The sequence below is a fragment of the Penaeus chinensis genome, chromosome 10 (assembly GCF_019202785.1).
Source record: "Penaeus chinensis breed Huanghai No. 1 chromosome 10, ASM1920278v2, whole genome shotgun sequence".
In the NCBI taxonomy this organism is placed as follows: Eukaryota; Metazoa; Arthropoda; class Malacostraca; order Decapoda; family Penaeidae; genus Penaeus; species Penaeus chinensis.
Window position 1 is genome coordinate 7,354,163 of NC_061828.1, and position 12,015 is coordinate 7,366,177.

A 12,015-nucleotide genomic window follows, 5' to 3' on the forward strand; every position below is an offset into this window, starting at 1 on the left:
AACTCATCATTAACATACCAAGCTCATACTAGCTATCTGATAACCCATAAAAACAAATGAATCTTTGGACAAGCAGCATAACAAAAGCTTAAATACCAAGGAAGACAATCTTTGGAGGTGTTATTGGACTTATAAATAAATTATGATAAGGTATATCATGGAATGACTCCATATTCATAAGGCAAAGGGGGAAAACCCTAATTTATACAATAAATAATACTGAGTCTGCAAATGGTCTGCACACAAACACACACACACACATGCATGCATATATATATATATATATATATATATATATATATATATATATATATATATGTATGTATGTATGTATATGTCCATATATTATATATGTATGTCTATATATTATATATATATGTCTATATACATATATGTACATAAACATATATGTATATATATATGTAAATACACATGTATATATATAAATACATATATATGTATATATACACATATATCTATATATACATGTATATATACATACATGTATTTATACATACGTATATATATATATATATATATATATATATATATATATACATATATATACATACACACACATACACATGTATATATGTATATATTTACACATACATACATACACATACACATATATAAACATATACATATATATTGTGTGTGTGTGTGTGTGTGTGTGTGTGTGTGTGTGTGTGTGTGTGTGTGTGTGTGTGTGTGTGTGTGTGTGTGTGTGTGTGTGTGTGTGTGTGTACATATATATGTACAAATATGTACATATATATGTAAATATATGTATACATAGACACACATATTTACACACATATACATATATAATATATATATATATATATATATATATATATATATGTATATGTATGTATATATATATATATATATATATATATATATATGTACATGTATATATATATATGGATATATATATATATATATATATATATATATATATATATATATATATATATATAATATGTAATATGTAATGTGTAATGTATATATATGTGTGTGTGTGTGTGTGTGTGTGTGTGTGTGTGTGTGTGTGTGTGTGTGTGTGTGTGTGTGTGTGTGTGTGTGTGTGTGTGTGTATGTAAAAAAGGTATGAATGAGAACAAATATATTCATTCTCATTCATACCTTTTCTACATTTGTCAACATGAATATAGTTCATATATATACATATACATATACATACACGCACGCACGCACACACACACGCACACACACACACACACATAAATATTAAGGGCATTAATTACAGCAAAAATCTTCTATATACACTCATATAATCCAAAAGAAAAATACACATATAGCCCAATCATTCCAAACAATTTTATTTAAATTTCTTCTAAAAACCTTCATACCAATCTTAACATTTCAAATACAGCACAACAGGGCAGCATATGCAATGCTCTTAGTGAACTTTACAAATGACCTTCATCATCAGTTATGCTTACTTTGCCTTGCAATATGCAGAATGACATTACACTCCATATCTGCCACTATCTCAAACAACATTCCTTTTACATCTGACTAATGAGGAAAACCTCAAAGATTTGTGACAAAAGCAATCAGAAACTATACCTTCTCTTGTAGCACTGTCAACACTGTCAAAAATACAAAAGCTTTTAAAAAGGTTTTGAATACTAAACCGTTCAAGAGTAAGTTTTCTTTCATTGGACACAAAACTCGGATACTACAAATACCATTATTATGACCAAACAAAATTACACCTGGCAGAATCCAACTCATACAAAAATAAATGATTTAGAAATATTGTTCAATACTCATATTGGATTGCTCAAGAGTACATAATTCCACCCTATTTATTAAAAGCTTATCATTTAACCTGCTGACACCAGGAGTGTATGCATACATTGCAATTTTATTGTTTTCTATACACACAGATGGCTCCATAAGCTTACAAACTAATTACTAAGCCTACCTGATTTTACTTGTTTAATGATTCCTTGATTTTAAAAGATAATACCTTTTTTCATTATTTACATTGTTAATACCGTTTTAATAAAAATAATGTCAATAACAATACGAAGAATTAGAACTAAATACTTTTCTTCCAAGGATTAAAGGAATTGGGTAAACACCAGAGGTCAGGTAAGCCTAGGAAATGACTCCTTGATGACTCAGCACTAGTAAAACCCTCTGTGTGATTGATTGACAAAACGAATTACTGTGGGTAGATGCATACACATGGCACCAAAGAGTTAATAAGGAATATTTAACTCTTTTTTTCCTCTTCACTATATTGTAGTGCTGAACTCTTCCTACACATGTAGTTCAGTTCAAGCTGAAATGTGTCAGTTCAGAAATGTATACATTTATGAAGTATAATTGCACAATACAAACACCTGTTATGTAGTATGAAATAAATATGAAGCAATGCTCATGATCAACTAAATTATATATACACATATACATACACATTATTTTCCCTCAGAAGCTAATTGATGCTCCTGGACAGGAAAAAGTTTCCAGATATTCAACATATTTATTCTTTCCTCCCTTTTTCTATTTTCCAAAATGACATTTCCCAAACACTTTTCTTTTAAATCCTTTTCCATTATTTTTTTCATTACCTCATATCAAGCAAAGTCACTCTTAATAAAAGCAAGGGTAAACTTTCTTTCAAAATAACCATACTGTTATTTGTTAAATAAAATATTCTTTCTATTGAAAAGGTTGTTTTACCTACTTAATTTCATGATCTTTATAATCAAATCTATCATTTCAAAATATTCATATCCAGCTTAACCCACCAATGAGCAGTCAGCAGTTGCACTGGAAACATACATTTACACTTATGCTGCAACATACATAGCTTTTAAGGACACATGGCAAAAAATGAAACTTTAAGCCTAAATATGAGAGCTGTATCCCCTCACTGACCACAGCCAGAGCCAAACAATCAAAGAAATTGTTTAGTGCAAATCTTAGAGCAGGATTGATTGCTCATTGATTGTCACCATGGCATGATTAGAGACCATCCAGGACGAGTAGTTCAAGATTTTTTTTTTCCTTTTAACAACAGACAGTCAGAGAACATATTTCTTGTCAACAATAATAAATCTGAATCTTCATATAACTCTGAGAGAAAAGAAAGGAATGATAAATACTCCATTGCAAAGTAAAACAAGATAATGAACACTCCAGACATAAGACATGAAACTCATTTCTTCATACCTTGTTACTCACTGAAGATGTAAGCATTTCATCTTGCAATTGGTCCTTGTCTTTTTCAATAAATATTGTTTTTTTCTCTCCCAGCTTGGACGCTATCAACATGTGATTCTGTCAGGGACTATATCCTATCCAACCAATTTTTTTCTTTCATAATCATTTGTACAATGTAAATATTATCTTAACTGAGATCTTCTGATGCTGAACATGGAAATCTATTTCAGTGGCAAAAAGCATGGAATGAAGAAACTCATGACCTTGTTCTTCGACAAGAAAAAGATACACATTCAAAACTACTCCTATGTAAAGCAAAATCACTAGTGTTATGTCATAACTTTTCATTATCTATAATACAGTATTTATTCAACATTCAAGTAAAAAAGTAAATGTATCTCATCTGAATTCTAAATGCAATCTGGCACTAGAGGTCATACTACATTAGTACAAAAACTCACCGAACATTTAGTTAGTGAGACTTTCTAATTTTTTTTTATACCATGAATGAACAACTCATAACTTAATCTTATAAATATATTTCAGATTTTCCTATAATAATAATATATTTTTTCATAGTGTAAATCTTAAAATCAATATAGTTCACACAAAACATAGAAAAACGTACATGAACTCTCTACTCCTCCTTCTCTTACTATCTCTTTACTCTTACACACACACACACACACACACACACACACACACACACACACACACACACACACACACACACACACACACACACACACACACACACACACACTCTCTTTCTCTCTCTCCCCTCTCTCTCCCTCTTTCCCCCCCCCTCCCCTCTCTCTCTCTCTCTCTCTCTCTCTCTCTCTCTCTCTCTCTCTCTCTCTCTCTCTCTCTCTCTCTCTCTCTCTCTCTCTCTCTCTCTCTCTCTCTCTCTCTCTCTCTCTCTTTTTAAACCTAGTTTGTATGTAAAATGCTTAAATACTAATTATAATCCTTAAACAGATAAACAGAACCGATGGATGGAATGACAAATGGATGGAAACATAAATACACTTCTAGGCACTGAGTACCCAAAATGACCAACTGCATGAAAGTATTTTACATATAAACTTGATCTGTTATTGCTGAACTGGTAACACAGTTCGTAAAAAATGGGTTTACAGCTTAAGCCATGCGACCATGTAGATTCTGACATGGTTCTGTAAAACCAGACACACAAATGAGAAAATGGGGGAAAAAAATATAAACATACTCATGCCTCCCCATATACACAAGCTTATTTCTTGTTTTGAGTTCATCTCTTTCAAAAATATACATACTTCTGATAAATAACATTCCCTCCCTATAACTTTCATTCACATTAAATATTCATATCTGTGAATTCTCACCTGCCAAAGATTGGCTAAGAAGAGAATCTTAAAAAAAAATATGCATGGAAAAAGAACTAAACACTGACAGTGCTTTCATACAAATCACAAATTATGATATGACTTTTAAAAAGTTTTATATATTCATATTTCTGGTTGTGGCTTCCCCTTTGCTAAGCTGATGTTTCTTCTTTTTTCTCGACGCTGAAAAGCTTTTTCTTGAAAAAAGGGAAGGAAGAGGAGAAGAAAGCAACTATAAAGATGACAGATGATAGAGAAAGGATGCCATTTTTAGTATAATTCCTACTTACAATATAATACTTTGGAAAGATAGTTATTGTATATCCAATTTCCCTGTCCCCGTGGGCAAGTCAAAGGTGATAGGCATTCACAGACAGGATCATCATTGCCCTAAAAAAGGGGGGGGAGGGGAATTACAAAATGAAAATACCCTTCATACATGGTAAAAGAGTAGAACTGTGTATTCATAGCTATGCCATTTTATATTCACTCTTAAATTCAAGCTGCAAAGTGTTTAATGATGTATTCCCATTTAGAAGTCCATTTGCTATTAGCTGTTAAAATTGCATGCTTTTCAATGCCTATGTAGTATCTATAAAAACAAACATTTTCAACATGATTATACACAGATGATCCCAAAAGCAAGCAAAAAACAACAACAAAAAAACATAAGCACATTTATCAATGTTTCAGCTTTCATGATGATCTATGCTCTGCAGAGCTTCAACACTGTGACATGATTCATACATTCAGTTCAGTCTAAAGGCACACACTCCATTAGGAAAATCCTTTTCTGGCAATTATTTTTACGAAAGGCACCCACGGCTTTAAAAGTTTACTGAGATGCAGGATGCAGACACCCTGTAATGCAGTTTCTGCAATAACTCTACAAATAAGTACAGGAGATACCACTAAATATATATATTTTTTAGGACATGTTTAGTTAAATATGGTGGAAGCTCCATTTCTTATTTCAAAGAGGAGTATTGCTAAAAATGATAGTTTCACATATTGACTTTCCTCTTCACCTTCTTATTACCAAAGCTGCTGATCAATACAACATCCAAAGCCTTGTCTGAAGCACTAGTTTATCTGTCACTACACCCAATACACTACTCACAGCGTACTACTGAGGGTGTACGTCCCCATACAGCCCAATTGTGTTTCATCTTCCCATGCTGTAGAATAGTTACTTGATTAGTAAAAAAGTTCAACATTCTGGCACTTCCTTTTTCTATTATCTTTCCTAATAACTTTTGGGCATCTAAGTTACTGATCCTGTTTAAATATCTTCACACTACCACTATCATAATTTAAAGGCACGTATGCTTTACAATCACATGGGATACAGAGAATAAAAGACGATTTTCACAAATACCTGCAATCTTTCGATAAACACTTGAGACCCTTTTCAGATCACCCTCACAATGGGTGAGTTTGGCTACACTAACCTATGAAGCCACACTGCTCAGTCGTCACAGCATCTATGGCTGAGTCAACTTTACTATCGTCCTCATTGTGTTGATCGTCATGCCACTGTTCTTTATATTCCAGTTGTTTCTTTGCATAACACTCCATTATACGCATTAACCGGGGCTCCACATCACCAAGCAGTGGTCTTTTGGCAGGGTCCCCAGCCCAGCATTCTTGCATTAGCTCCCAGCATTCATTGTCAAACTGCGCTAGTCTTTCTGGCCGAGCACCTGAAACAAAACAGGGTATGGTTTTTCTGGAAGCATCTGAAGTAGGTGAAAGCTATTTAAATGTTTTTTATCAATACTTCTCAACACACAATAATTTCTGTGTGCAATAATGATAACCTACTAGTATATGCTTATCACAAACCATACAAAAATCTACTCTATTATGAATCCAAGGAAATACCTTTCTTAACACAAGTCCAAAGCTGGTCCTTTGACTGACATTGCTCAAAGATGAGAGGTAACCTCACATGGCCAGCACAGATGTACCAGTAGAGTATGCCAAATGCATACACATCAACGCTATTGTCATAGTGGCCAGTGAAAAGCTCTGGGGCCATGTGGATGGGAGTGCCAACAATACTGCCTGACATCATGGCCTCTGGCTTGCAGAAACCAAGATCGGTCAGCTTAGCTCGATTGCTTCTGTCCAACTGCAAGCAAATTTTTTTTCAAGTTTGTGGGGAAACAATCACATGGTGTAATGAGATAACTGCACTTTGATCTACTTACTTGCAACAACAGAGATGGAAATACTTACCAATACATTCTTTAGTTTTATGTCTCTGTGCACAAGACCTTGGGAATGTAGGAACCTAATACCCTGAGTGACATCAAGAGAAATCTGTAAAGAAAGAACTTACTTCAGTCTCCTCTCTTCACTTTCTTTTTCTTTTGTACAAGGAAGACTACTACTACAAAGAAGGAAAGAACAAACTACAAATATATACAAATATTAAGAATCCAGAGGAGTAGATATACAGTACATATATGAAAAAGCTTAACACCAGCATCTCTGACCTGGAGTCTGACTAGCCAATCAAGACCATGCTTAATTGCAGAGTACAGGTCCCGAGTGAGCCTGTCCATTATCAATAGGACTGCTGGAGTTTCCCCCTGGCCATAAGTGTGATCAATCACACTTCCTCGCAGGGCCACAATCCTCTCATGCTCTGGAACACTTCTGCAAAACCATGTGAGCATTTGAGGAACTGGACATTTAACTACTAGGTTTTTATTCTTATGCATTTTTCACCCACTATCTATTACAGACTCATTCTCTTCTTCCTCTTTTTTTCTTGTGCCAATTGTATATCCATTCTCTCTTTGCTATTTTCCTTCTTTAATAGATATTACATAAACATTTCTTTACTTACAATTTAGTAAAATAAATGTAGCAGATTGGGAAAAACATGCAATACATAATAAAAAAAAATGATCTCTGGTAACACAACAAAAGGAGATAATCACAAAGAGCTTGATTTGTACAATGAACTCTAACCATCACACACACACACACACAAAAAAAAAAAATGGCCACATGAGCTAACCTGGTGTAGTGAAATTCCATCGCTAAGTCATTCCAGTGCTTTTCATCCAATGGAACAAGAGATTTCACTGCACAGGGCCTGAAGCCTCCCCAGGATTCACAGCCGTATACTACCCCATACTGACCTCTACCCAATTCACGGTCCAGTCTTGGCATTCCTGTAAAATTGAAAGGGATTTCTTGATGATACAGACTGTGTGGCATTACCTCATAAACAAAGTTATTAGTAACATAAACTGTTTATCTGCATTTGGTGGACTACTTTTTACAGCTGAAAGTTATGTTTCACAAGCTACTAAATATGGCAAATATTGATCTAAGAAGTTCTTCTTCATAAGGACCATGTTTCAGTCTTAAACACTGACCAAAGAGTATCATATCCCTGAGAGACGTGGACTCAAGCGAGAGACGAGCGAGCTTGGGAGCATCAATTTTCTTTATGCGTGTCTGCTGTTCTTCTGTTTTCTCCAGGCGGCTGGTGAGCTGAGTCTCCAACTGTTTGAGGCTCCCGAGGAAGGAATCATGGCTGCTTTTTAACCTCTCGCGAAACTGCAACAAGAGATTGTGAAGGGGCACTGGTTATGATTTTCATTTATGTTATTATGAAGAAATATTTGAAAAAAATCAGGATTATGACAAGTATCAGTAATTCTGATTGATATACTTTCGATGGATACTACAAATGACTTTACCCATTCTTTGAATCAGCATAATACAGATACTTTCATACTTAATTTCACAATTTACAGGTAGATTTTCAGGCAATAAAAAAAAACCACCTCACCTGTGCACATATACTCTTTGTCAGCTTTGTTTCTGAAAGACTGGCAATCATATCAGCTGCAACCTTTCTCTTCCATTCTGCATCTATAATAGGTGGGGTTCTCCCAGGCATGGCGGCCACCAACTGCTTCATTTTCTCCCACAAAGAACGCAAGACAGAGGAAGAGGTGGTCACAGTCACCTCCACTTGGTAGGCTGCATTAACCATCTAGGGAGAAATGATGAGGATGCTGTATGTTTTTTTTTTTTTTTTTTTTTTTAATCCTTATAAAAGAGAGGGAAGGCAAGATAAAGTCTTAACATATATCCTCCATCACCCAATCATACAGGACATTTCCTTTATTCAAACTCAACCACAAACATTCTCCTTTTTCACATCCACTTCCCTACCTGCTTGAGCGCGTCGCCAATATGAGGATCTTCCCCGCAGGCTCGGCAGTCCTTCTCCAGGCTCTCCAGACACCGCTGCAGGGTGCCCAGGTACGACTCGCGCATCACGTCCACGCGGTCCACCAACTGCCGCCCAACCTCTGCGTTCAGGGACCCGATCACCAGCTCCTGGATTTCCCCCGTGCATATCCGCACCTGTCTTGCGCACACCACTTCGCTCGTCGGCAAGTTCTCCACGTCTGATGGAGGAGATGAAGGATATGTAACAATAACAACAACAACAATAACAACAAAAACAATAACAACAACAACAACAATAATAACAACAACAACAACAATAATAATAATAATAACAATTCTTCTTTTCCTTCTTATCATTATTATTATTAAAATCATAATAATAATAAAGAATGAAAAAAGGAAAGGCAGATTATTTTTACATTACTCTTATAATGCAAAATTCGAACAGGCATTTTCAACAATTCAGTGTAAGTTAATTTGAACATCACACGATTGACAAAAAGTGATTAAAGCGTTTGGCTATTATATAATTAGCATAATTTCCCAAAATACTGTCTATAAAAAGTACTCATCAAATACTAGTAAATACAACACGTAATTCCTGCAAATCAATTCTGGGAACATTCTCAGGAGAGACACATAGCCACGGCAATAAATTTATATTCTTAATTATAAATATTATATAATATCAAATAATAAATATTAAATTATATACAAGTAATTATCTAATAAAAAAAAAATATATATATACTATGTATATATGTATGTATGTATGTATATATATATATATATATATATATATTTTTTTTTTTTTTTTTTTTTTTCCCCAACTCCCGCCCCAATACGCACGCACGAAGCTTCGCGCACTCACCTTGAAACTCATAGTCGGCAGCCCTTTCCAGCAGATCCTCGGACATGTTGGCAATGGTGTCGATGATAACGCTGCGGATCTCGTCCTGCTTGCTCGACGCGATGGCCATGAGGTTCTCGTAGAGCTCGGCCTCCTTCTCCCGCGCGTAGCTGATCCTCCTCGGCGTGATCTGGATTTCGCGCGCCATGTCGAACGCGTACAGGATGAACTTCCTCATGCACCGGTTATGGCCCTGGGGGTTCAAGGGACGGCGCTGGCGTTAATTAAACGAAGCAGAAGGAAGCGAAGGAAAATTTAACAGAAGAAATCGAAAAAAAAAAGTGAAAAGGAAAATAAAAACGTTGTTGTAGGAGTATCCTTCTCCTCTTTCTCCCGTAGATGGAAGATGAATCAAACACACACATCTATTATTATAAATACTAACATAAATCGAACAACAACGACGATAGCAACTGCGTAGTTACTCTTGCTGGACGATTAGCGAGACCGAAGCGCTCCGGTCACTCACCTGGTTCAAAAGCGTCGAGGTGTGGATGAGATGGGACTGCAAAATCATCCTTATGTAAGGAACAACGTTAGGGAACGAGTCAAAGCTGTCGATAAGTTCACTGTCCACTCGGTAACTGTGCTCCACCAGCCGACACCGGAATTTCTTGGGCGCCGGTGTCATGGTGAGGTAACCTTCATGAGGAAAAGACAGAAAAAAATGACTATGAGGAAAGGAAACGATGTATGTAACTTGAAAAGGGTGGATGAACACATACAATATAATGTATCTTTGTTAGGTAATCTAAGAGGGAAAGAAAGAGTATGTGTTCAAATGAGAGACGGAGGAGGGAAAAGTATACATAACTGCATGACAGGCTTTATAAGTTAAACCGACAAGGAGGAGAGCGAAATAACGGTGTCTTTGAGTGTTACTCTGACAGGAGAAACAGCCAAATGAGTTTGGACAAAATAGCCCTCCTTAGTAAAAAAAAAAGTTCCTGCGGTTATCAACACCAATATTTGACACAATGAAGGTGATTTTCAAAATATCCTTTGGACCTTCAGTAGAATATAATATAAAATATAATACATTTGATGGACTATCTGCAACTACATATGTAATTTAACCTATTTTGTTTTGAAAAGAAAGCATTGGTTTTAATGAACACCGTATGTTTTCATATTTCCTTAGATTACATATTCAGCCATACTTAATTTTCATTTTGGAAAATATTAAAATAAGAAAGACAGAAGAAAAAATTGAAGAGCGAGCTGGTGGTATTTTCTTCTCAAATTATTGCGTTAAAGTTACAACTTTTAATTACTTTAATCTTTCGACTTAAATTTGCATTAAAAGAAACGCCGAAAACTTGGGCGACGCACTGGAAACAATAAGCAAAAAAGTGTCGGGCTTCCGAAGGGCTAATCATAACAACAATAATACTAACACTACTGCCATTACTCTTAATACTATTACTTCGGCTGCCGATACCACTGCTACTACTCCAATTGATATTGATAAGAACACGAAAAAAAGGAGGAGGAGGAAGTCTGGGCCACCAACCGAGGTTATCGCAGAGCGTGCGGAACAGCTTGACGGGGACCTGCTGCTGCTGCAACCGCGTGGCTCCCGTGGGGATGATGGGCGTCTGTTGCTGCTGCTGCTGTTGCTGCTGCTGCTGCTGAGGAATCTGGTCGGGGCGCACGGGGGAGGGCAGCACGCGCAGCTTGCACAGGATGTCGTGCTGTTCCGACTCGGGGAGGTCGTCGCTGAACGTCTCGGGCAGCAGCGGCACGCGGATGAACAAGACGGGCAGCTCCGGGTGCAGCCGCTTCAGCTCCCGAAGCTCGTTCACCTCCTGCAGGCACAGAGAGCGGGCGGGTGAGGCAGGGGGTTAAGATGGGCTCGCATCTTTATCTAACTCTTTCACAAAGGGGGAGGGGGGGTGGGGAGGGGGGATGGGGAGGGGGGATGGGGAGGGTATGGGAAAGTAAAATGTTCATTATACATGTACTGTACAATATGTATATGTATATGCAAATTTGTAGCTATATCAAGGTCTCTACCTATAATATAGCTCTTTCACATTTCCTGTCGGGTACATAAAAGGGTTCAGAACATACCGAAAATTAAGGTGTATGTCCGTGTGAATGTCTACATTTATTATCAAGGAAAAGGGATTCGGAAAGGCGCGAACTTGAAGTGTTTATCTATACCTGCATCTATAATACTATCAGTGTCCACTATTAAATATATATTTAGTTCGCTCACTCTCCATTTTCTCTCTCTCTCTCTCTCTCTCTCTCTCTCTCTCTCTCTCTCTCTCTCTCTCTCTCTCTCTCTCTCTCTCTCTTTCATTTCGA

General features: G+C 36.4%; 1 protein-coding gene across 1 annotated transcript in view; it reads right to left on the minus strand.

Annotated features, from left to right (window-relative positions):
• Positions 1-4,106: 4,106 nt before the first annotated feature.
• Positions 4,107-12,015, minus strand: part of LOC125029588 (dual serine/threonine and tyrosine protein kinase-like) — a 52,017-nt gene continuing 44,108 nt past the window's right edge. Inside the window, exons 4-14 of the mRNA XM_047619563.1 lie at positions 11,216-11,510; positions 10,172-10,344; positions 9,664-9,895; positions 8,772-9,010; positions 8,383-8,589; positions 7,964-8,147; positions 7,600-7,756; positions 7,070-7,232; positions 6,810-6,893; positions 6,453-6,702; positions 4,107-6,271 (exon numbers count right to left, since the gene is read on the minus strand). Of these exons, the coding sequence (XP_047475519.1) occupies positions 6,015-6,271; positions 6,453-6,702; positions 6,810-6,893; positions 7,070-7,232; positions 7,600-7,756; positions 7,964-8,147; positions 8,383-8,589; positions 8,772-9,010; positions 9,664-9,895; positions 10,172-10,344; positions 11,216-11,510 (2,241 nt within the window). The 3' untranslated portion in view covers positions 4,107-6,014. The remainder of the gene's footprint in view (positions 6,272-6,452; positions 6,703-6,809; positions 6,894-7,069; positions 7,233-7,599; positions 7,757-7,963; positions 8,148-8,382; positions 8,590-8,771; positions 9,011-9,663; positions 9,896-10,171; positions 10,345-11,215; positions 11,511-12,015) is intronic.